At 41.4% G+C, this 26,063-nt stretch overlaps 1 protein-coding gene across 1 annotated transcript; it reads left to right on the top strand.

Moving 5' to 3' along the window:
- Positions 1 to 2,679: 2,679 nt before the first annotated feature.
- ARL6IP5 (ADP ribosylation factor like GTPase 6 interacting protein 5) lies at positions 2,680 to 22,365 on the top strand. The gene is made up of 3 exons (XM_046661079.1): positions 2,680 to 2,968; positions 18,149 to 18,366; positions 20,717 to 22,365. The coding sequence occupies exons 1-3, from the start codon at positions 2,793 to 2,795 to the stop codon at positions 20,887 to 20,889; spliced, it is 567 nt and encodes a 188-aa protein (XP_046517035.1). The 5' UTR covers positions 2,680 to 2,792; the 3' UTR covers positions 20,890 to 22,365.
- Positions 22,366 to 26,063: the final 3,698 nt, after the last annotated feature.

Here is a 26,063-nt window from a genome sequence, read left to right as displayed (position 1 = left end):
ATATGTGTTCATTTTTATTTAAAATGATTTTTCGACAAAAGTAGAAATGTGTAGTGAAAAAAAAAGTCTCCTGTAATACAACCAGAGAGAGAAGCATGCCTAATATTTTGGGAGAGAAGCAGGGGATCATGCTAAATAACAGCTCTATCTGGCTTTTTCATTTATTTGTTTAAACCTCTTTGGAGGTTTAAACAAATAAATGAAAATACACTGAACAAATGTTTACTGGATATCAATTGCCTATGACCAACGAGGAATCATATTATTACTAACACGCACTTGACAACTTACGATCATGCCGTACTGAGCAAATGGAAGATAAAAGTTCTTGGTCACAGCTCCTAATGCTCGTTGATCTCTCCAACAGGTGTGGGGTCCTACTGGGGCTCCTCCACTGGTCTTGACCGAGATGATTTACTCAGCTTGCCCACGGTGCTGCTTCTTGAAATTCTTAAGCCCCAGGGAATTCTTCTACACCCTCTGACTTCCTGTAACTGAGCACCGAGGCCTGGCACGTCCTCTGTCTAGCGCTCCTCTTGCTGTCTTGTATTTAAGTTAGTATTTCCACTGCATCACAAGATCCTTGAAGGCAGAGCAAGGCTGCATTCTTCTCACCTTTTTTTGTCTCCCACAATGCTTTCATAGAGCCTTGAAAAGATTCAAAATATCTGTTGGCATCATTCTGAAACTTTTCAACCTTTTTTCCCCTAGCAAGTCTATCCAGATACAACCACAAAAATAAAATTGCAACAAGATAGAGAAAAATCAGTGCATGTTCATTATAAAAGCATAAAAAACAAATCAGGTTAAAGCACTATTAATACTATACAGATGAATCATGGCCCGTACTATTATTAATAACAATAACAATAATATCTAACTGTGAGCAATTACTATACACTAAGCACTTCCCATCCACTTTTTTGTCTTCACCTGTGTGGCAAATGTTCTTATTACACCCACTTTACCTGTGAAAAAACTGAGACTAGAGGATATTAAGTAATTTCTCCAAAGTTCCCTGCCAGAAATGAAGGAGCTAGGACTTTAATTTTGCTCTCTCTGACTTTAAACCTTCCCATTTTTCTGGAATCAAGAAAATGTGAGAGGTTAGGAACATTTTCACATTTTAAACCTTATTCAAAAAGCATCATCTAGGCTGTGTCTTAGCACTGATTCAATTCAGTCACCCAACTTTCCTGAACACCAGTGGCAGGAGTAATTCCTTAGAGTCATTGTAAGTTCCTGAACTGCCTTCTGAATCATCAGGAAAGTCAAATTATGTCTTCTAGACTTTGCATTAGGTATTTTTTTTATTTTTAGGTACGCTTTTCTTCTTGGTGAGGAAGATTGGCTCTGAGCTAACATCTGTTGCCAATCCTCCTCTTTTTTTCTTTTTTTCTCCCCAAAGCCCTGGGACCTAGTTGTATATCCCAGTTGTAGGTCCTTCCACTTCTTCTATGTGGGAAGCCACCTCAGCATGGCTTAACAAGCAGTGCTAAATCTGTGCCCAGGATCCAAAACAGTGAACCCTGGGCCACCAAAGCAGAACCCACAAACTTAACCACTATGCCACCGGGTCGGCCTCAGTATTAGGTATGTTTTATTGCTTTCCAATTTTTTGAAAATTGGTATGAGGAGAGTAAATTCAGTTTTTTAAAAACAGCACCACTTGCAGATTTAGAGACTGTTGTCTTAGACACTAGCATCGTAGAATTCTGCCTACCACACTATGCAATGAGTCAAAATACTTTTTTCTCTTGCATTTGAGATACAGGGAGTTTTACTGTACCAACCAGCCCCTTAACTGAAAAAAGATGATCCTTTTGGAACCCTTAGAAGAGAATTTACAACTAATTCATCTCTTGACAGTTCTTTGGGCTGAGATACAAAACTATCACATTATCTATTAACATACTGTGCTCCCTTAGTGAAAGTTGTCCCCAAATATTAGGATAAAACTGAGAAAGCCCTTTTGGAGTAGAATCCGTGTTTCTGCCCAGAAAATACGGGGTGCAGAACAATTAGTTCACTGCAGACCATTGTTTCCTTTCGAATGTAAACATCCCAGCCCAGGGCTAAAGTAACGAGAGTGCCCACTTTATCAGAATGGCACAGTAGTTCAATAATTTTACCCTGGGGAGAATAGAGATGGAGAACAGGAAGAGAAGTGAAAGAATAAATCGGCCCTTCCGTTCTACCCGTCCTGCTTTTCTATTTTGCCAATCTGATTTCACTCATAGTGACTCATGGTGAAGCAGAGAAAACAGAATTGCATTCAGATGTGCAGGGGTTAGTAACTACTTAGTTTTCAAAACCAGCTCATCCTCCAGTAACACTATAGTTGCCTTCCATTCCATTTCACTTAGACTGGCATCTGAACAGCTGCAAAAAATCTCCCTAAAGTCCAGAACACATTCCTAGGTTAAACCCTCAAAAGGGGTATTTTAAAGGAGGCTGTTTGTATTCGGACTGCCAGGGAAGACATTGCCACCTCGCTTCAGACAGGGTATTTCCGCTGGTTTCTTTTTGTCATTTCATCTCCGTTTTGCACTCTGCCCCTTGCTCTGTCGCGGGGCCCCAGTTTTCCTGTAACCAACCACTTAGAGCCAATCAAGAAGTAAAGAAGAGAAAAACGCCCGCCCGCTCCCAATTTCCTTTGCTCCGCTGCCCGCCAACCGCAGAGCGGACAGAGCCCGAGCTGCTGTCATCTCTAACCTAGCTCAGCTGATCGGTTGCCGCCGCCGCCGCCGCCAGATTCCAGAGGCAAAGAACAAGAAGCTGAGAGACGAGACATGGACGTGAGTATCGCCCCTCTCCGCGCCTGGGACGACTTCTTCCCGGGCTCTGACCGCTTCGCCCGGCCGGACTTCAGGGACATTTCCAAATGGAACAACCGCGTGGTGAGCAACCTGCTCTATTATCAGACCAACTACCTGGTGGTGGCTGCCATGATGATTTCCGTCGTGGGGTAAGTGGGGTCGCTCTCTGGGGCACTGATCGGGGGCAACACGGAGGGAGCTCTGTGTGCAAGATTTCGGGATGCGGAAACGCTCTCCACGCCTGGCGCCTGCCCTGGCAACCACAAGCGGTCTAACCAGTGGAAACTTGTTCTCAGGGCGAGGCCAGCAATCTAGGGGTCCCCTTTGCCTTTCCGCTCCCCCAGCTGAGACGTGAGGGGATCCCTAGGGATGAGGAAATTTTGCCAACCTCGGGCAAGAAAAATGACATTTTTTTCTGTGCTCGGATTAGGCTGTTGCTGGGGGAGATAGTTACAGCGCTCCAGTTCTTAAAAAAAAAAATAAGAAAGAGGAAAGTAGTGTAACCTTATCCCGGGGCTGGCTGGGGCGGGCGCCGCCCTGGGAGGCTTGGGGCGGCTGGGTGTGGATCCGGACTCTGCCCTTTGGGGGTGTTAGTGTAAAAAGGGCATCTAAGAGGCGACGCGCTTTGTCGGTTTTTCCACCTAGTACCTGCCGCACTGTACGGAAAAGCTGAGCTTGGGAGCAAGAGGGTGGGTGTTCCCAGGTGGCGCATCTCCCAGTGTGAGGTGAAGGTTGTCTTGACTCTAGCGACGGGGGTCCTCTAGCTCTTTCTTCCAGGAGTTGCCAGGCGTGATCGCTTCACTGCCTAGCCTGTGGTCTCAGTGTGTTAAAGGCCTTTTCGATACCTCATCCTAAAATAAGAAGTGTCCTGTGTTATATACGATTTTCCACACATGCACCTGCTCTGCTGGCAACCACCTTTTCTTGCAGTTCACCCTTTAGGAAATGCTTCTCTCACGTTTGCAAGATGGGGTGGTGATATTCTAGACCTTGCTGAACCTTTGCATCTGTAAAGAAAAAGCCACCCTCCGATTTTATAAAGGAACTCACTTGCCATTAAGAAGTGTCTGACATTTCTATTTCAGAACAAATACAGAGGGAAAGAGCAAGCTGGCCTGGGAGAAGGGGGAGAAATCCAAACTTGGAGGGTGTGGGAAAGGGCAGAGGGTGGTTTCTTAAGTCGGTTTGCCATTCTTTGGCTTATTTATTGAGTCGCTTCTCTGTGCCAAGCTCAGAGCACACCGAGATCAATCAGACGTGAACTGTGGCCCAAGGACACTTGGCCGTTGTTGAGGAGCTATGCGACCAAATACACAGCACAGAGGAGAGTTCACAATTTCTCAGTGTGGTTCAGAGTAGTCACCCCCATGCAGAAGTGGACGCTCGTTTGAGTAATTCAGTAGACAATCCTACAGATCCTCATTATGTGTTGCTTAAGGAATTACAAACCCTGAGAATGGCTTGGTGTGCGGAGGGCATGGGCTCCGAGCTGACTCTGAATTAGAGCGGCAGCCAAGTTAAAATTAGTTGGGGTAGGACAGGCCTGGGGCCTGAGGCGGCTGCTTCCCAATACCTTCATGCTTGAGGCTCATTTCCCAGAATGCTAAAAAATTTCTTTAAAACAAAATAAGTAGTAAACAGGATTGCATCTGTTGTTTTGCTTTCTTTTTCTTCCCTCTCTGTAAAGAAGCCAGCAAGGCATCTCCTCTGGTGATCTAGTTATTGGAGTTTTATTTTCTTTTGAGAGAACTACGAAATCTTAGATGTGAGGCAAGTTTTGACACATACCAATCAAATGTACAGAAAACGCCCTTGCTTTTCAAAGAGGTGCACCCCCCCAGACCACACACCAGCTCGGGCAGGCTTGCCCGCCTTGATAGAATCCATTTTTCACTGTGAAGGTCAGGGGCCAGCCCCTTGACTAAATATAGCTCTTTCATTATGGTGTCTTAGCCCACTAACTCAGGTGGTTTGGGGATGTTGGCTTTTCCCATTCCCATTTTCAAAGAAGAGATGTTGGTGTGGCAGTGAAATTTTTGAAGGTAAAAGTGAAAAATAGCCATGTTTATTTTTTCTTATTCTTATATTTAAAAACTTACAGAAGATACAGGCCAGTAGTAAGTTGTTTTGAAAATTGTGTAGTAAAATGTGAGATTTCCTTTGTGCCCTGGTAAAAATTTGGTTTATGACCTTCAACTCTTTTCTGTGCATCTACAAACACACACAGTCTGTAGTTTTTCCACAAATTGCTCTTTTCTTTCTTTATAATCTAATAATAATAATAAAAGGAAACATTTATTGAGTGCTTTGGGTGCCAGGTACTTGCTAAGTAATTTACCTGCATTACCTCATACAACCCAATGAGATGAGACATTATTATTTTTATTACTGTTGTTATTATTAAACCTGAGGCTCAGAGAGGTTAAATGACTTGCTCAAAGTCACAGACCCAGGCTTGTGCTCTTGACTTCTATGCATCTTTCTATGAGTCATGGGGTTTAGAATTATAGTCTCTTAAAGGTGGAAGAAACTAAATATCTTCAGGGCCAGGGAGCTTAGTTGATTCTGGAAAATTTCTCATTCTACAGAGAATTCTCTTTTGGTGATGTCGGTAGATGGCTGAGTCAGAGCAGTGCTGGTCTCTGTTTATCTGGATTCTCTAAAGGCATCTGATAGTTTCTCCTGCTATCTTGGTGAAGTGTGTGTGAAAATGTGGCCTAGGTGTTAACTGGGAAAGGATGTTAACTGGGTGTTCCAAGGGAGTTCTTCAATGGTTCAGTCCCCTGCTGGTGGGGAGGGGCCTCCAGGGCATTGTTGGAGGGCTCTAGCCTCAACTCAATGCTCTGGTGTTGAAAACGGGCTTGGGGAAGGACAGAAAGCCTACTCTTCAAGATTGCAGCAAGGGAGAGGAAAGACCAAACCGATATAATCCAGCTCCAAAAAGACCAGAACGGGCTGGGCTGCCTGTACCCCGATGGAGATTAAGAGGGATTAGGATAGAGATAAATCTGTGTATGAGGGCCTGATTGGGCAGGGCCTGGTAATTCACTTTTTTCATTCTTTTTAAAAAGCATCATTTACCAGGCGCATGATTTCCACCCAGTAGGTCTACTATGCCTCTTAGATTAACTCTGAGTAATTCTCTTAATAGCCCTTGCTGAAGACAGTTGCCCTATCTCCTGACTGTTCAAGCAGTGGTTAAGAGTTTACCACCATCAAAGCCAGATTAAGTAAATTTTGAATCCCAGCTACAGTCATTAGCTATGTGACCTTGGGCAAGTCACTTGAACCACCCCACGCCTCAGCTTCCTCATCTGTAAAATGAGACTAATTTTTTTTTTTTTTTTTTTTGAGGAAGACTAGCCCTGAGCTAACTACTGTCAGTCCTCCTCTTTTTTGCTGGGTAAGCCTGGCCCTGAGCTAACATCCGTGCCCGTCTTCCTCTACTTTATATGTGAGATGCCTGCCACAGCATAGCGTGCCAAGCGGTGCCATGTCCGCACCTGGGATCCGAACCGGCAAACCCCGGGCCGCTGAGAAGCGGAACGTGTGAACTTAACCGCTGTGCCACTGGGCTGGCCCCTCAAAAATGAGACTAATTGTAGTACCTGCCTTATAGGGCCTCTGTGAGAATTATCTGAGTTAATAGAGACAAGTCTCTTAGAACAGTGTCCAGCTCCTAGGTTTTGCTCCACAAATCTTACTTATTATTTTTATCATTGTTGGTATATCATAGAGATTACTGAGAAACATGTACAGCATCTTTATCCGTCCACCCAAATTGCAGTCCCCAACTTACTCATCTACTCCTACTTCTCCTACAAGACTCAGCTTTGGTACCACCTCTTTGAGGAAACTTCTTCCTTTGCCCCTTACTCCCTTGTGTTGATACACCTGTGCCGTAACTTTCTTAAACTTACTCCATGGGCTTTTAAATTGTCTGTTCACTCGTCTCCACTCTGCACTGTGGACTCCTTGAGGCCAGAGACTGTGGGTTTTGTTTGTGATTATTTTTTCTTCTTCTTGTTGTGGTTATCATTATTTTTATTCTCCGTATCCCTCAGCCCTACTGTATAGCAGGAGCCTAGTTCGTGAGTGCAAGGAGTAAATAAATGAACCTCAACATGATGACAGGGGCAACAAACCTACTTAAAGGAACAAATTATTTTGAAGCACATAGTGTTATGCCAGCACATAACAACAACATGCTGCTAAATTGATTCCTACTGGGTCATTGCTGATGGCACTTGCTACATATTGGTTAGAATTACTATAGTGTGAAAATTCAATTTAAAAAAGTTTAGGGGCCTGCCCTGTGGCCGAGTGGTTAAGTTCACGCGCTCCGCTTCGCCGGCCCGGGGTTTCACCAGTTTGGATCCGGGGTGCAGACATGGCACGGCTCATCAAGCCATGCTGAGGTGGCGTCCCACAAAGCACAACTGGAGGCACTCACAACTAGAATATACAACTATGTACTGGGAGGGCTTTGGGAAGAGGAAGAAGAAGAAAAAATTAAATTAAATTAAAAAGTTTATAATTCAGACTCTTCGCTGATTCATATTGTCCTTGTAGAATTTTGTTGAAATTCTCTCCTGCAAGGTTTCTTATATAAGGTTAGCGCTATTATTTTGGATTGTATAATTCTTTGTTGTAGGGGGGCTGTCCTGTGTATGCAGGATGTTTAGCACCATCTCTGCTCTCCACTCACTGAATGCCAGTAGTACCCTCCCCTTCAGTTGTGACAAGCAAAATGTCTCTAGACATTCCCAAATGTCCCCTGGGGGTCAAAATCACCCCTGATTGAGAACTACTGCTCTACTACCAAGAAAATCATGATGACTCCTCATGTCATCTTCAGTAAATGCAAATTGCTTTATAACAAGATACTGAAACAGAGTTCTTGCAATTACATAGCAAAGCAATTTGACTTTAGCTCCTGGCTCCTAACTTTTTAACATAAGAATGGAGTAGAGGGGCTGGCCCAGTGGTGCAGCAGTTAAGTTCACACGTTCTGCTTTAGCAGCCCAGGGTTTGCCAGTTTGGATCCTGGGTGTGGACCTATGCACTGCTTGTCAAGCCATGCTGTGGCAGGTGTCTCACATAAAATAGAGGAAGATGGGCATAGATGTTAGCTCAGGGCCAGTCTTCCTCAGCAAAAAGAGGAGAATTGGCAGCAGATGTTAGCTCAGGACTAATCCTCCTCCTCAAAAAAAAGAGAATGGAGTGGATTCGAAGCTTTACACAGCTTTGATCATTATCCTTAATTTATTAAATTTGTTATGGTATCCTTCTTTTATGATTCTGCCTAGAAGACGCTACTGAACCCACAGACTCAGTCTTTTTATTTTTTGACAGAATTCTGGCATTTGTTTTTTATTAGCTTTCTGCTCAAAAGTTCACTTGCTGTGGAGTTCCACTGCTACAGAGTAGGAATTAAATGACTTAATTAGTATAAAACACATTAAGGCCTGGCAAATGATAACACTCAAACATTAGCTGCTATTATTACATTAAATCCTAGGTTACAGGCATATTTAAAATTCTGACAACTTGTGTGTTCTTTTAGGCATAAGTATTAGATGATGGATACACTTTAGTGGTTTTGTCATAATTGCAACTTGTGTTTCTTATTAAACTTTGCTTCCCTTGAAGACTCGAGTTTCCTTTTAAGATTCAGGCAGCACTTCAGAAGAGACGGAATGACTTGAAATGAAGAGCATGAATAACAAGTTGGGGAATGTGTGTTTTGCTGAAAATGGCTTTGTGTCCTTTAAATCAAGAAAGGAAATATGTCTAAGATTAAAGAGGACATGACTTCCCTTCCCCATCTTTGACACGGGACATCCGGCACTGGATACTCTTTTTACATCGCATACAGCAGTGGAAGTCTCTGCCTCTATCTTCAAAGTAAAAAGCAGAGTCACCTAATTGCGCTTGGAATTTAAGTTCTAAGCATGTGATACGTTCTAGTTGTGGACGGGAATTTCTGCATGCTTAACAGAATCCAAAAGCTTTGAGCCGGAGAAATCTATCCAAAGTGTGGGCCGTGGAACAGTAGCATCTTTCGCCCTGGGAGTTCGTTAGAAATTCAGAATCTCAGGCCCCATCCGAGACCTGCTGGGTGAGAATCTGCATCCTAACAGCACTCCTGATGATTCACAGGCACATTAAAATGTGAGAAGCACTGATCTGGTCTGGTTCAAAAGAAACACTAAGAAAATTTAAATAAATACACCTATATGCCTAGGTTTTACCTTCAGAGATTCTAAATATATAGTTCTTGGCTGGGTCCAGGCACCTATATTTTTTTCTTAACTCCCCAAGTGATTCTGATATGTATCCCCAAGTTGAAGTTGAGAAGTACTGATCCCCTCAAACCCCCCAACTTTCACAAACAGAAAGGCTTGAGGTCATGTGGCTGTTTAGAACTGAAGCTGCTGATGGTCGCTTGTTTTATTGATAGGAAGTGAACTACTTTTTCCATTAAGCCATCGCAAATGTTCTGAAGTTCCTAATTAACCCCATTCAACAGAATACCTGACTCTCACAGCATTTATGTGATTATGCTTGACTTATTCTCACAAATTCCTCCATGCCATCAGAACTCCTATTTTCTGGCTTGGCTTCAGAAGCACCAACCACACAGAGAATTCTTGAAGATATAAATGCCCCTGCTGTGTCTCCAGGCAGAAAGGCACATTTATTCTCAACTGTGTACATTTGTGCCTCTCCTTTAAGACGGCAAACTGTAGCTGCTGAATGAATGAGCTCATATTTTCTTAGCTAATGTACCACAGCACCATGTGGCCTGGGGAGGTGTTACCAGAAGGTGGAAACTAGAGTTGGCACTTTGTGCTTTGAGTTACTTGAGATGGTAAGGCATTTCTGGAAGGCTGGTAATTTTGTTTGAAAAGAGCATTACTGTAATCTTTTCAAAATGAGTGAGGTCCTGTAGTGTATTCTAGACCTGTGGCTACCAGCATCCAATATTAAGAAGTGGTCAGATTGTTTGTACCTTTTAATGCTGCCAGATGAAAAAACAAGTTTCCAGGTAGTAGAGAGGAAAAAAAACTGAGAAATCCCTGGGATGCTCTGGTTGGGAAGGTATTACAACATTTGCAGATGGAATTAATTGTAGTCTATTTATGCTAAAACCTAGTGGAAATATTTTTGAGATTCATCGGTTTCAACACTAATTCTGCAACATTAATTTTGTTTGTGTTCTTCATTCATTCACTCCACAAAGAGTAGGAAGCACTTCCCACCTTCTCAGGCACTGTGCTAGGAGATGCTGTAGAGAATGAGACAGCTGCCTTCATGGAGTTTAGGGTCTAGAGGGCCAGCAAGACAACACTGAATACATAGTAATTAATTTTTATACAAGTATGGCAAGTGTACAGAAACATACACCTATATAAACACATGTCGTTTTCAACCTGACTTACCGGGTCTCCCCTGTACCTTATGATTCCAAATTCCAAAACTCTCAGGTGTTAAAAATGGAAGAGGCACTGAGTTTGTGGACAGGGGAAAGGGTTATTAAATTTCACGCATCCTCACCTGCAGCTCAGGTGCCTTCCACTCAGTTGAACAAATATTCACAGAGCTCCTGCTACCTGTCAGACCTGTGTCGGTCCTGAGGATACAGGCAGGCAGACAACTCCACCTGGCCTTCCCAAAGCCTCCCAGAATTAATCTCTTCCTGCCCTCCCACAACCCCTTGACTTGCACTTGAGGCAGAGCGCTTGGCCTGCTGGCATATGTCTTTCCCTGGTGGGTTGTGCATTTCTTCTGAGTACAAAACTTTAAGAGGTCTATCAACACTCAAAATTTTAATCTCAAAATTCTTCATCTAATAAGGATTGTCTTCTGTTAAATCATCTTCCGACGCTATTTATGTAACCTGTTCTTCTTGACTGCTCCTCCTCACACACTTTTTAAAAAAATGTTCCCTGCCACTGTCAGCCTGGGGTTGCTAGTTTCTGTCCCGTTTCCATATGTAAGGATTTACAATGATTCTGGGTTAAGTGTGCAAATAAATGAGCATATTTGGGTTCCTGGCCACTTTCTTAGAGGGCAGAAGCTCTCAAGCAACTTATTAGGGGCAGGGTATTCTGCATAGGAAATCTAATTGAAGATGAACTTGACCTAACTTGGAAATTTCTTATTTTCCTTTTGGACAAATGAATTCTACCCTGTATCACTCAGCTTCAGAATACTTACCCATAACATCCTCCTCTGTCTCTTTTAATGAGCTTGGCCTCTCGTTTCAGGGAACACTTCCATGCCTCTGATCTGAAACAAAACTTGCAGGCTGCCTCTCCATTCTGCAGTCATTTACCATAAATTGATAGGATTGCCTGGCCTTCCCCTGCCCCCAGCATTCGCTAATGGAGATACCTGGAAGGCAGAAAGCACTTCTGAAGTGGAAAACTGGGGCTTGGTTCCTACTTCTACCAATCTGCGTCATGTCCCATCAGTGCTGGTTCCTTCTGGTCTCTGAGGAACAAAAGGGAATGTGGAAATTGAGTGTTAGCAGAAGGTAAACAGACAAGAAACTGCTGATAGGAAAGGAGTTTATGTGTTACCAGGCTCATTAGCATTTGTCCAACCTGTTTTCTCTCCACAGGTTTGTAAGAACTTGCCATGTGATAACAATTTTATTTGCTTTACTAAAAGCATTCAGAAAGAACAGTTTGTAAACAACCATCTTTCCACTTTACTTCCAAAACATGATTTTTTGTGAGGGTAACCATGGGTTCCTAATTGTTGGAGGCAATGAAGAGTATACAGGAGGGTTTTGTTTTGTTTGTTGGTTTGTTTTTGCTGAGGAAGACTTGCCCCAAGCTAACATCTGTTGCCAATCTTCCTCTTTTTGCTTGAGGAAGATTGCCCTGAGCGAAGATCTGTGCCAGTTTTCCTCTATTTTGTGTGTGGGTCACCACCACAGCACAGCCACTGATGAGTGGTGTAGGTCTGCTCCTGGGAACTGAACCCAGGCCACTGAAGTGAAGCACACCGAACTTAACCACTAGCCCACGGACTGGCCCCCAGGAGGGTTCATTATACCATTCTCTCTGCCATTGTATATGTTAGGAATTTTCCAGAATAAAAAGTTTAGGAAGGATTTGTTGCAGTCTAATCAGAGCCTTATACGCTGACTGTTATTTGAAGCTCCATCCCTGTGGGAAGTGTGAAATATGTGGCTTCTAATCCAGATCCAACTTGTTGTTTATTAAAAATAAAACAAGCAATTAGTTTATAAATGCAAAAGAAAACATGGAGGTTCATAAGGTATGTCTTCCTATGAATACTTTTAACATACCAATGGCTGCTGAGTCAGTGGATCATTCGGATGTGAGTATTTAGTTCGATGGTGCCAAGTACTCAAGGTGCAATCAATATTCAGTACACAGCGAGTATGCAATAAATATTGTGGGCCCTCCTCATTCATTTGGTTAGGCAAATCTCAAGGTTAGGGTACCATGACCTTTCTGTGACAAAAGAGACACGCTCCCATCCCACCTTAATTGTTTGTGATCTTTAGGCCCAGGAGACACTGATCACATTTACTCAAAACCGACTTGTCCATTTACATTTATACTTTACAGTGATAAACAGTTCTTGCCAGGACAGAAGTTGTGTTGGGAAACCAAAATAAGCACAGAAGATTCTTGGGGCTGTCTGAGGAATCAAAGAGCAAGAGGGGCCTACGTAGACAGATCTGCAGGAGCATGAATCTCTCTCTGTCCCACCCACTCTCCCTCCTGGCTCCCAGCATGCAATAGCAACAAAACATACAACATTCCTCCTTCCAGCAAGCTCAAGTGCCTTTCACCGCAAGGATCATATCACAATAATCATCCATTACGCTCGCATTAGAGTTTAGATATTTTTCCTACTTTTGGTTTCTCATTTGTTCCTTTGATCATAACTTTGTGAAGGCACAAAGACAGGGACTATTTCTCCAGTAATATTTGTGTACAATGAGAATAGTGATCTGTGCAAGATCGGTCTCATGTCACTTAATTTGTGGCCATAGAAAGTTGCTGGGCTTATTTAAATAATGTGAAAATGTGCTAGCTTTGTTCTTTCTTTTAACAAATATTTATTGAATACCTGCTCTGTGTCAGGCACTGTGCTCCGTGTTAGGGGAAAAAAAGTCACTGTCCCTGTCCTGATACAGCTTAATCTCTAGTGGGGGACAGAGACATTCAGCCAATTCTCATTCAAATAAATGTAAAACTGCCACTGTGATAAGTTCTATCAAGAAGAGGCATATAGTGCTATGACCTGGTCAGAGAGATGGAGGAAAAGCTGATTAAACTGAGATTTGAAGGAGGTAAGAGTGGGTCAGGCAGAAAGAATGGCTTGTGCACATACCCATGATGGCCAGAGGCAAGATGAGTTCTAGAGATAGAAGCCCCAGCAGATGGAGGGGAAAATCTGGAGGAGGAGGTATGAGAGAGCTGGCCCGCAGGGCTGTTGCTAGCCCTTAAGGCTCCTTCCTACTAATTATTAAAAGCACTCCTTACCCTTCGCAGATGCAGCTTAAGCCAAATCACAGGCTTGGCAAGTGAAGTGTGGCCTGGATTTCAGGCCCCACTTACCCCCTCCACCAGGCCTTGTCCCAGGTGCAAACTACCCAACAGTATGCAGAGGCAAGAAAATGGATGGGTGGATTCGGATCTGCAGTAATCTCTCTGGCTGCTTAGGGACAACAGAAAAACATTACCAAGTTAGAGAAGTCCACTGTGAGTAAATTGTTCCCCCCTTTCTTGGTGAGTCAGGCTTGCTCAGGAACCAAAGTGCAAAAATAGCTTTTTGGTTTAGAAAATTGGAACTCAGTGCAAAGCCGCTTCTACTGCTCAGGAAATATTTCGCTGCCTATTTGGTTCTTGTTGGCACTGCAGCATGACAGGAGTCACAAATGTGCTCTTGAGTTGATCTGAGGATCTCTCTTTTGGTGAACTTTTGTCACCAAACTCTGCAATTGGTGGCCTTGGGACAAACTTATTAACTTCTCTATTCCTTAGCTTGTTTATATGTAGAATGAAGTGAGTTTTCAAAATCTCCCCCAGCTCTAAATTTCTGTGATTGGCCAAGGTTTTTTTTTTTTTCCCTTCAGCAGCTTGTGCTGAAACTATAGATATAACTAGCTGAATCACGTTGGCAAGTTTCAGACTTGTGTCCACATCCACTAATGGCCACCTTCCTTCAGAAAGAAATGAGAATGCTGAAGAATTTCCCAGGATGACCCTTAGTTGCTTACCCCACCTGGAAGAACGAGGTTACTTAGAATGGTTGTAGGAAAGAAGTTCCTGAAGCTGGTTAACAACACAGAATGGGTTATACTGTGAATTGCTGTCACAATTACATCAATGGCACCCTTTTTTCTCCCTCTGGATCCCTCTGAATACATTTCTTCATTTCTCTGGGCCTCAGTTTATTCGTCTGTGTAATGAGACTGAACTGATAAATCTTTGAAGACTCTGCTACAGGATTCTGTGATGAGATTCTAAAGCTTTTTACAACCGCCAATGATTCCACTAGAATTTTTAACTATTACATTTATTTATTTATTTGAATGGAATATATATGTATGTATGTATGTATTTTTATCTCACAATAGAAAAACATACTTAATGTTTTTGATTTGTAAGATTAGGTCCTATTTCCACCAAGGGCAGAAAATCACATTTTCTCACTCTCTCTCTCTCCCTCTCCATCTCTTCTCTCTCTCTCTCCCTCTTTCCCTCGTTCCTCTCTCCCCTTCTCCCTTCCCTCTGTCTTCCTGCCTCCTTTCCTCCCTCTCTCATTCAAGGACTATCAGTAAATGAAACTCCACCCATCTAAGGCCAACGGCAATTGTCCATTTGAAAGCTGCAGTGGCATATTTATGAAAGTTTTGTCCTAAAGGTTCTTGGGCTTTATTGTGACTGGCATGACTAAGAGCCCAGCTGTTGAATAAAAGCTTTACTCATCTCGGATAAGAACTGGACTCACTGGAAAAGAAATTCATCTGGGGAGGGTGGTGTGAGTGTTTTATTTTACTCCAAGTGCACGTAGATGCCAGGGCATTAAAGTGGTGTGCATTTTACCATTTCTTAGAATGGAATTGCCCTTAAGCAGAATAAGGAAGAAAATCATATCTACTCGGAGTAACTGTTCATTTTTTCCAGCTTGGAAACTTGGTGACTTTCTAATTATAGACAGTGGCTGGGCGTGTTGTAAGCTAAAACCAGTTCTATAGGACTCTTTGCTCTGTTCTTTTCCCTTGAACATGAGCAACAGGAACAGGTGAAAAGCAAATTTGGAATTGCTTGGGTCAGGCCTGGATTTTTCATTGTTCCTTGTCCTGGGCTTTTTTTAGATATTCAACCTAGATGTCTACTTTACTTATCCAGAGGAAAATAGGAAAAGCTTGGCGTGCATTTTATTATACCTCACTTCGTGGTTTATTATTTTAATAGATATTCTAGAAAGAACTGAGTAGGAGCCCTTTGACACTGCTGCCAGCCAGCCATCTCTCATTTGCAGCTATGCAATGAAGTTTCCTTAAACTTGAACCCTCCACTCTAGTTCTTTGAGTTAATGTTGATCTTTGCTTTTCTTTATAGCTCAGAAATGTTTGGGTGAGTTCTAGGTCAATGTCAAGGCTATGTAAAAGGATTTATTACAGGCACCTCGCCCTGATTTCATTTGTTAATATTTAAATATCAATTTTTTTATTCAACTAATACATGGCTGTTGAAAAAAATGTGAAAATAGAAATAAGCAAATGGGAATAAACTACCCATGATCCTACTACCCAGTATAACTACTATAGTCTTTTGGTATAATTTCTTTCAGATTCTTTTTGGTGCTAGGAATGAGATTTACTAATCTGTGGGAGTTTCTGGGCCTCTCCACTCAGTCTCCCCACCTCCACCTTCTAAAGAGGATTTGGTTTTGCCCTGTCCAATTCATCCATTCCCCAGGCCTATGTGGAAATTTTTATCTTGCCCAGATCAATTTTGAGGTTAAATCAGAAGACAGGGTATAACCCAGATAAAATTTTTAAAAAGAAAAGAAAAAAAGTACAGAGAGACTAAGTAGATCCAGATATAAGTAACCGAGAGAGGAGGAGGACAGACTGAATAGCACGTGTGCTGGGTATTGGGAAAGCTTGAGGGATGGGGTGTGCCCGTTGGCTGCAGGAGGATCTGGGGAACGGGCAGGGAACTAAGGTTTGGGTGGGAAAAGGAATGTGCACTGCTTCAGTTCAACTAGTGAATTGAAATTGCATTAATGTTATTGGAGAGATGATGGAAGTAAAGGTGGACTGTTGTAGTTGGCCTGTGGCAAGTCTGGGTTGTAGGGCTGGGGAACAGTTGTTTTTATATTTTCTTTTTTTATATGTTCATTTTATTTCTGATTACAAAACAATATACGAATTATAAAATTTCTACTTCTGAGTTATATAATACATATGACAAATCCACATAACAGAGAGAATGTGTTATAATTGCTCTTACCTACTCAATATATTATTAGTGTCTTCCCATATTATTAAATATGTACTTCAACTTTGTAAAAATATCTGTGAATACCTCCATCTAGTAAATAGTGGGCCATATATGTTATTTTTAAAAATTTTTAATCATAAGTACCACTTGTGAATATTTTTACAACTCAGTCTTTGCCTTTTTATTTCCTTGGACTTTATTCTGAGGAGGGGATTCATTGCCCCAAAGACTATAAACATTTGCAAGAGTTTTAAATGAAATGGCAGCTTATTGTTGTAGGGTTTAATTTTAAATGATGTGCTACTACTCTTACCACTGTTTAATTACATGCATTTTTACAGACATTTTTAACTTTTTCAAAGCAGTTTATATCCCTGATTTCACCCATTAAGGTATGTAGTACTTTCACTCCTATTTGAAACTATTTTGAATAGCTTTTGTGTTTCCAGAGGCAGAATCAGAGCTAAAATTTAGAGATTTTTAAAAAAGAATCTTGGTTATCCTAAATATGAATCCCAGTATGAGTATGAGTCCATCATGTGTTCTATTTCAGAGAAATAAACTCTTGGCATCACCTTCATTATTCTGTCTTCCCCTGTCCCTTACTTCCATGTCAGTCATGTTGATCTTCAGAGCATGATGAAAACATGCTGACCGTCTTTGTCCTTCCTAAGTGAAATGCTCATTAGGCTCTTGTGAAGGTAAAAAGTAACTCATTGTACTTGCTGACTGCAAATGTCTTGTTAAGGGTTTAGTATACACAGCAGGTAGGGGTGGGGGGCTACCAGGCCCAGTCATTGTCACTTATAAAATACTTGTCTAAATTTCCTCTTCATAATGTGTGTCCTCTATTATCAATAGAAGTGTAACCTTTGGCTTGTAACAATGAATCTGGTGGCTCTGTGCTTGGGAATCTCAGTTGATAACCCATCCCCTAATGATACTCTGGGCCCTTCTAAGGAATTATCATGGGCTGTCTATGCCAGGAGTCATAAACTCAAATGCCTCCATGGGCCAGGCAGGTTATGTAAGAGAGCAATGCAGGCCAACTATCAGAAAAACAACAATTAATGGCAACTGACTGGGGGCCTGTGTGTCAGAGATGCAGTAGATAGTGTTGGGGACTGGGGCTGAAAGGAGAGCATTTGTTGTATGTGAATGAGGAGGCGCTTCGGCCAGTTGTTGACATGTGGGAAAGTGGGTCTAGTGTTAGATTTTCTTGTTTCCAGGAGAAGCAAGAAATCCTAAGTTTTATGGATTTTTTTAACACATTGAAATTCAAATACAAGTTTTTAAAAACATTGTACAGGCCAAACGAAAATGTGACTGTAGACTCAATGATCTGGCCCGTGGAGGCCACTGTGTGACCTCTACTCTACATTCATTTGTCATGGCAATTTCGATGAAGGTTGAAATAAGTCCTTAGAGCTCAGAAAATACCACCTAATGTGTGCTAGAGCCCAGGATGTATGAAAGCTAAATGCAGCGCCCCCCCAAACAAGGGGGTCTCTTTTAAATTTTAAAAGTCTTTTAAAATCATGAGCCTCTAATGAGATGGACTGACAAGTTTGGTGGGAGTCAAACTGCCTGGGTGTGAATTTTAACTCCACCATTTTCTCACCTCTGTGCCTCAGTTTCTTCATTTGAGAAATGAATTAATAGTTATCTACCTCATCAGGTTTAAGGATTAAATGAGACAACTTAGATAAAATGCTTAGTAAGTATGCAACACTTGTTTTTCCTCCTCCTCCCCTTCCTCATCTTCCTCTTCCTGCTCCTGCTCTTGTTGACCTAGCCTCCCTCTTTTTTTTCATATTCCAGGTTCCTGAGCCCCTTCAACATGATCCTTGGAGGAATTGTGGTGGTGCTGGTGTTCACAGGGTTTGTGTGGGCAGCCCACAATAAAGACATCCTCCGCCGGATGAAGAAGCGGTACCCCACGACATTTGTCATGGTGGTCATGCTGGCCAGCTATTTCCTCATATCTATGTTCGGTGGAGTCATGGTCTTTGTGTTTGGCATCACTTTTCCTTTGTTGCGTAAGTGAACCTGAGTCTTCCTTTTCTCATATCAGAAAAAATGTAGGCACGATTGTTCAATGGGAATTATATAACCTGTTTCTTATGTGTGTTGACATGTCTGCAAAATTATCAGAATTTTCTGAAACAGCAGAAAGGCCTAATAGTCCATTAATTCCACAAATATGTATTGGGCACGCACTCTATGCCAGACACTCTTTGAGGACACAACAGTTAACAAAAGAAATACAAATCCCAAGTCATACAACAAGAAAGTTTCATAGCCCTGCACTGGACTCCAGATTTGTCTGATATTAGAGTCTGTTTCAATCTTTGTGTCACTCATACTGTCCTGACACAGGAATGAACATATTTCATTTGGCAGTAAACTATTTACTCTCTACTTACTCAGAAAATCTTAATTAGTGTCAACAGTCTATAGAAATAATTGGCCCAGAAGATGACATAACAAGTATTCCAGTTCTGGTGAAGGGAACTAGATGCTTTCTAAATTTTAAATGCGTTGCTTACTGAGATCTCAAACACTTGAAGCCTGAAATAAAGGACAGATAAAATTCCAGTCTCATCATCAGAAATCTGATTAAAATTCTAGTGTATTATACCACAGGAACATCCCTTTAACTTTAACAGCATTTCACATGTGCATTTATTCCATTAAATAGAATCAATTGCTTGATTTGGGTTTTGTTAGATTAAGCCCAGAATATTTATGGATGAGTCCCACACCTTATTGGACAAAATGTTTGAATCAGCAAATTCAGACTTTTTGAAATATTCTTCTGATTTTCCTTATGTGATAGAGGCTTGGAATTTCAATAATTCTGCTTAAACACACAGCTTGTTTTTTTTTTTCTTTTAAAGATTGGCACCTGAGCTAACAACTGTTGTCAATCTTTTTTTTTTCCTTTCTGCTTTTTCTCCACAAATCCCCCCAGTATATAGTTGTATATTTTAGTTGTGGGTCCTTCTAGTTGTTGTACGTGGGATGCCGCCTCAGCATGGCCTGATGAGTGGTACCATGTCCGTGCTCAGGATCCAAACCAGAAAAACCCTGGGCCACTGTAGCGGAGCGCAGGAACTTAACCACTCCGCCACAGGGCAGCCCCACACAGCTTGTTAACCTGAGTACCTTTCCACATCAGAGCCTGAGACAGGCCAGCGTAATGAAACGTGTTCTAGGTAGAGAGTCAGGGTTCCTGATTTCTAATTCTAGACCTACTGGAAGCCAGCAATGTGATTTGGACCAGTTATCCAAATGGGCTGTAGCTCACTCATCTATAAAATAAGAAAATGAGACAAGATCAATCCCAACTTTGATGATTATGAGAATCATCCGGGATGCTTATTAAAAATACAAATTTCCCAGCCACATCCCTTGGAGATCTTGATTCTGTGGGTCGACAGTGGTGCCCAAAGAAGTTGTATTTTCAGAAAGTTCCTCAAATGTTTCTAATGGCCAGTCTGGGTTGGGAGCTTCCAGATGGAACGCACATCAGTGTTTCTCAAAATGAAGGTCCAAGATCACCTATATTAGAATCTTCCAGAGTGATTATTGAAATTTTATGGTCTAGAGCCCTACTTCAGTCTTAACAGTCTGAATTTGGGGTGGTGGAGACCCAAAATTTTCCTGTTTAACAGGTTCTGCGGGTGATTTGTACGTACACAGAAGTTTGAAAATTGCTGGTGTCCGTCATCTGGAACGCCTGCATAAAATACAGATCCCCAGGCCTATCCCTTAAGCTTTGGTTCAGGAGGTCCAGCAGAGGGGCTTGGGAATCTGTTTCTTAATAAACAAGCAGGTAATTCTTAATGATGAAGCAAATCTGGGGAACGCTAGGGTATGTCGGTAAAACCTTTAGTTTTTATTTATAAACCTATCTCCAACGCTTTGGAAAACTGCCTCTTAGGGACCTCCTAATTGGACTTCACCCTCATGCTTCCCACAGGGAACAAAATACAGGAAATCCCTGAATTGAGCATGAGTTCTTTCCTGGGAAACTTTGTATAAGTCGACTTTGATGTAGGTTGGAACCATGTTGATTTTCAGGGCATTTAAGTAGGTGAAAGGTAACGATATCAGTGTGGGAGGAAAAGAGTGTGGCTGCGAGACTATGGCCCTTCCTGCTGAATACGTTTTCCTTCACACATGGAGAAAACTTTATGTATGACTTGTCGAAAATCTTTCTATAAAGTCCAAGGATCTATTTGAGGGCTTGGATCCCTTAGAGAGCCAGATCGGACTATTGCTAGCTGAGGCAGTATACTGAAGGTGTGAGGAGAGGGAGTGTGATGTGGCTGTGGGGAAAGATAACTGATGCTCTGGTGCTAACCGTGTTTCACTTCTCTGTAGTGATGTTTATCCATGCGTCGCTGAGACTTCGGAACCTCAAGAACAAACTGGAGAATAAAATGGAGGGAATAGGTTTGAAGAAGACGCCAATGGGCATTGTCCTGGATGCTCTAGAACAGCAGGAAGAAAACATCAACAAACTCACTGACTATATCAGTAAAGTGAAGGAATAAATAGAGCTGAGCTGGTGATAGGGTTGCAGTAGAAATCGAGTTGAAGTTGCAGTTTGCCCTTGTCCAGACCTACTTGCCATTTGTATTTTTGAAATAGGAGGTGCATGTACCATCCACCTATCTATGGCAGCATGCACATATAGGCTAAACTGTTAACATCTCTGATGTTGTAAGAGAGAAGGCTTCTGAAACCAAAAGAAGCCATCCTCCTATTATGTCTGAAGTCTCAAGTGTGTTTATGAAAACTGATAGAAAATGGATCACACTTATTTCTTTTGGGGAATAAAAGAAAAAAAAATGAATTATGGCCTGTACAGCAACAATACTGTTATCTTACAGGAAAAAATGTAATTATAAAGTATCAAAGCCATGTGAGTATGTGAAAAGACTGTTAAAGTAGATGATGTCATGCATTAGCCTGTTTTAAGCCCCAGCATCCTCCTCCAAAACTATTCTCTAGGATTATAATATGTGGGGTATAAAGTAGTTTCGTTTTCATTATTATTCTTTTCAAATCAAAGATGATCTCTATCACTTTGCCACCTGTTTGACGTGCAGTGGAAAGTGGATAAACCAGTTGTTTATATTTTGTTTACAAATATAAAGATAGCTGTTTAGGAGAATATTTTGTTAAAATTTTGTAAATTTTTGAAATGCTAGTGATGTGTTTTCACTAGCAAGTATTTGTTGCAAACTAAATGTCTCCTTTAAGGAGGTTACAGCTATGTGACCTGTATTATTCTTGGCAGTCTTGTTAAAAAACAAAAAAACAAAATAAAAGAAAACTTGAGTTCTGTTTATATTGCACATTTTTTGTTGTTGTAATGAGAAAAAGGTGTCCAAGATAATGTTTCCCATATTTCTTTCTTTGTTTAGTTTTTAACCGGAACATTTAGAAAGAGGTAAATGAATGTGCATTTTATTAATTCCTTAGGGGCACAAAGAGAACAATGATGGCTGATCTTTTGAAATCTGAAAAGCATCTTTAGATGACCAAGCAAAAAGACTTTTAAAATAGGAATGAAAATGGGAGTGATCCCCGGCTTCTGCAGTTCATAAAAATTTTGGAGAGCTATTGTTACAACCCCATGTTTTTATAGATAGACATTAGAATTAAGATAGCATGAGTTTATATATTCTGTTACTTTCTTCCTTTTATTTCCCATGTGTTTGGAAATAGATTATACAACATGTTTTGCTTGCCAATTGAGTGATTTCATAGATGAATAGAAAACATGTAGGTTTCCCTAACCTTGAATTATGAAGACAATGGGAGCACTACTTACTGAAGAGACTCTCTGTGGGTCGGAGAATAAGAAGCAACAGCATATGCTGCTCCTGATTTTTCTTGCATTTGAATTTCTCAGCCAACCTGAAGTCTTTCTCTCTAGCACAGTGATGTCACTTTGACTTCACAGACATGGTCTAGAATTTGTACCCTTACCCAAATATGAAGAATAAAATTTATCAAAGGTTTTTTTGTGAGACTTTATTTAATGCACATCTGGGTTAATTGTCTGAGAAACTCTGTGACAACCCTGGAAATGATGAGGATGTATTATACGGTAAACACCCAGCTTGTGTTTCAAATACTGTTTAATAAAACTTTAATACTTTATTCATCTCCAGCCAGAATAAAATTGAATTCCAATGGGATCCTTTTTAACCCTGACATGGGTTTATATACATTTTAGCCCCTTACATTTTCTACATGGTGAATTCTGAAGACTAAATGCAATAAATTTGGAGAAAGTGACAATGCGAGTAAAAAATATACTCATTATAATTACCCATGGTTAGTGGTCAATTCTGGAAGGATAATAGAAAACTGTAGCATGTAAATGCTATAAATTATTACATTTTAAAAACAAATTTTGAAGGGGCTGGCCTGGTGGGGCAGCGGGTAAGTGTGCATGTTCTGCTTCGGCGGCCCAGGGTTCGCTGGTTTGGATCCTGGGTGCGGACCTCGGCAAAAGCCATGCTGTGGTAGGTGCCCCACATATAAAGTAGACGAAGATGGGCACGGATGTTAGCTCAGGGCCAGTCTGCCTCAGCAAAAAAAAGGAAGACTGGCAGTAGTTAGCTCAGGGCTGATCTTCCTCAAAAAAAATAAATAAAAATAAAAACAAGTTTTGGGGCCGGCCTGGTGGTGTAGTGGTTAAGTTTGCACACTCTGCTTCTGTGGCCCAGGGTTTGCCAGCTCAGATTCTGGGCATGAACGTACACACCACTCATCAAGCCATGCTGTGGTGGCGTCCCACATACAAAATAGAGGAGGATTGCCACAGATGTTAGCTCAGCAACAATCTGCCTCACCAAAAAGAAAAAAACCCAGCAAGTTAAAATCTTCAACTAAGAGATTTTTAGGGTGGGAGTGGGTGGATAGAAAAAGCCTAACGTGAACTACTTCACCTGTCTCTTCACAAAAGCTGTGTATTGAAGCAGTAAGCTATGGATTTAGATCATCTTTTCTGTTTGCCCATCTATGATTAAAATCCTTTCTGAGGGGGCCTGGCCCTGTGGCCAAGTGCTTAAGTTTGCATGCTCCACTGCAGGCAGCCCAGTGTTTTGTCGGTTCAAATCCTGGGCGTGGACACAGCACTGCTCATCAAGCCATACTGAGGCGGCATCCCACATGCCACAACTGGAAGGACCCACAACAAAGAATATACAACTATGTACTGGGGGGCTTTGAGGAGAAAAAGGAAAAAAATAAAATCTTGAAAAAAAAAATCCTTCCTCAGGACTATTAGCACTTATTTAAGGTATACTTCTTTTAGAGAGGAAGATTGGCCCTGAGCCAACATCTGTTGCCTATCTTCCTCTTTTTTTTTTGGCCCCAAAGCCCCAGTACATAGTTGTACATCCTAGTCATAAGTCATTCTAGTTCTTCTATGTGGGATGCCACCACAGCATGGCTTCATGAGCAGTGTGTAGGTCTGCGCCCAGGATCTGAACCAGCGAACCCTGGGCTGCTGAAGCAGAGTGTGTGAACTTAAGCACTTGGCCACAGGGCTGGCCTCATACTTCCTGAAATTACTGACTTTATAAGTACTGTGGCTGAACAAGCAAATGTGTGAGGGCTTTCCAGAACTTCAACTACTAATATACATTAAACTTTTAAATATATTCAGAGTGCTTTGTCGTATCAAAATTTAGCTTCTTAGATGTAGAATATGCTAGACAGTTAAGTTTTATTTACTGCAACCCTTTCTTAACTATCCTGCTTTGTATGCAGGGATGTTTTATAGAATAGTAAAGCAGGAGAAAACAAAACTCTCAGCCAATGGCTATTCTAAAATTAGTTACTTGATTGAAAATTATGATTATTTAAATTTGGATACTTTAGTACACACTAAATTATCTTTTAAAAATGGAAACATCATATTTCTTTCCCATGGCTTGTTCTTCCAAATAATTTTAAGTTTGTCCTCATTAGGTCCATTCTCTCCTGGCCTGTTTTGCTTGTTGTGTCCCACCTATGATTATATAAAAGGAGAAAGAAGGCAGGTGGCAATTATTCACTCAGGTAAAGAAGAAAGAAAAGGCACCAAAGTGTGATTTCCTGTTTTCTAGGATTCATGCCACTTCTATACAAAATTCCAGATTCTACGCACCTAGTTACCAGAACGGATGATTAAGGGCTCCAGGAACTTGGCAGGAGGAAAGAACACTGGGGTTGGAGTTGTCTGGAAGATTTTTGGAGGATTGGGGCCTGACCTGGGTTTTGAAGATGGGGTAGGACTTTCATAAGGGAGAGAAGGAAGGAAGTCTCTTGGGTGTTATAACAGTCCCCGCTCACCCATGGGGGACGTGTTCCAAGACCTCCAATGGCTTCCTGAAACCAGGGATAGTACTGAACCCTATATATACACTCATGTGCCGCCTAACGACGTTTCTGTCAATGACAGACTGCATGTACAACCTAGCCTATACTATCTAGGTTTGTGTAAGTACACTCTATGACATTCGCAGGTTGACAAAATTGCCTAAGGACACATTTCTCAGAACGTATCCTCGTCATTAAGTGACGCCAGACTGTGCTGTTTTTTCCTATACATAGATAGCTATCATAAAGCCTAATTTATAAATTAGGCACAGTAAGAGATTAACAACTAAGAAGAGAACAATTATAACAATGTACTGTAATAAAGTTACCGTAGATCTTAGCAACTTCAGCATATAATTTTTTTCTTTCCTTATTAAGTCCAGAACTTTCACTTTTCACTTAAAGGAAGCACTTTACAGCTTCTTTGGTATTTCCGAACTGCCAGCATTACTACTCTTTCACTTTGGGGCCCTTAGTAAGTAAAATAAGGGTTACTTGAACACAAGCACTGTGATACTGCAACAGTCTGCTAACTGAGACAGAAACTAAATGACTAACAGGCAGATAGCATATATAGTGTGGATACCCTGGACAAAGGGACGATTTACCTCCCGAGAGGGACAGAGCGGGACAGCAAGAGTTTTCATCACACTATTCAGTGCAGAATTCAACTTAGGAATTGCTTATTTCTGGAATTTTCTATTTAATATTTTCAGACCATGGTTGACCATGGGTGACTGAAGCCACGGAAAGTGAAACCTTGGATGAGGAGGTTCTACAGTATTCTGTAGAAGGGTCAATGAAAGCAAAAGCATGAGGATGGTTTATCAAGAGGAGGACAAAGAATTTGTCGCAAATAAGACCGGATTACTAAATTGGGAACAGGCACTAGACAGCCTTGAATGATAGGAGAAGGAATTGAAGTTTAATCTTATAGCAAATTTCCTTTAGAAGATTTTTGAGGGGCCGGCCCAGTGGCACAGCGGTTAAGTGCACACATTCTGCTTCTCGGCAGCCTGGGGTTTGCCGGTTCGGATCCTGGGTGCGGACATGGCACCGGTTGGCAAAAGCTGTGCTGTGGTGGGCATCCCACCTATAAAGTGGAGGAAGATGGGCATGGGTGTTAGCTCAGGGCCAGTCCTCCTCAGCAAAAAGAGGAGGATTGGCAGTAGTTAGCTCAGGGCTTATCTTCCTCAAAAAAAAAAACAAAGAAGATTTTTGAGGATAGCAATATGAACAAATTAGATTCACAGACTAAATTAAAAAAAAAAAAAGCCAAACAGAAAATATAGTTAGCTAAAACCAAAAGCTTTTCAAAAACTATATTATTTATAAAAAAATTTCT

The sequence above is a fragment of the Equus quagga genome, chromosome 1, assembly GCF_021613505.1.
Source record: "Equus quagga isolate Etosha38 chromosome 1, UCLA_HA_Equagga_1.0, whole genome shotgun sequence".
NCBI classification, from domain to species: Eukaryota; Metazoa; Chordata; class Mammalia; order Perissodactyla; family Equidae; genus Equus; species Equus quagga.
Note: the sequence above shows the minus strand (reverse complement) of the source record. Positions and strands in the feature narration are given on the sequence as shown.

Bases quoted from the DNA above. Each gene is read 5' to 3' on its own strand.
- ARL6IP5 (XM_046661079.1), top strand. From the start codon at position 2,793: ATGGACGTGAGTATCGCCCCTCTCCGCGCCTGGGACGACTTCTTCCCG. The intron at 2,969-18,148 runs GTAAGTGGGGTC...TTCATATTCCAG, and splicing joins ATGATGATTTCCGTCGTGGG to GTTCCTGAGCCCCTTCAACA. The intron at 18,367-20,716 runs GTAAGTGAACCT...ACTTCTCTGTAG, and splicing joins CATCACTTTTCCTTTGTTGC to TGATGTTTATCCATGCGTCG.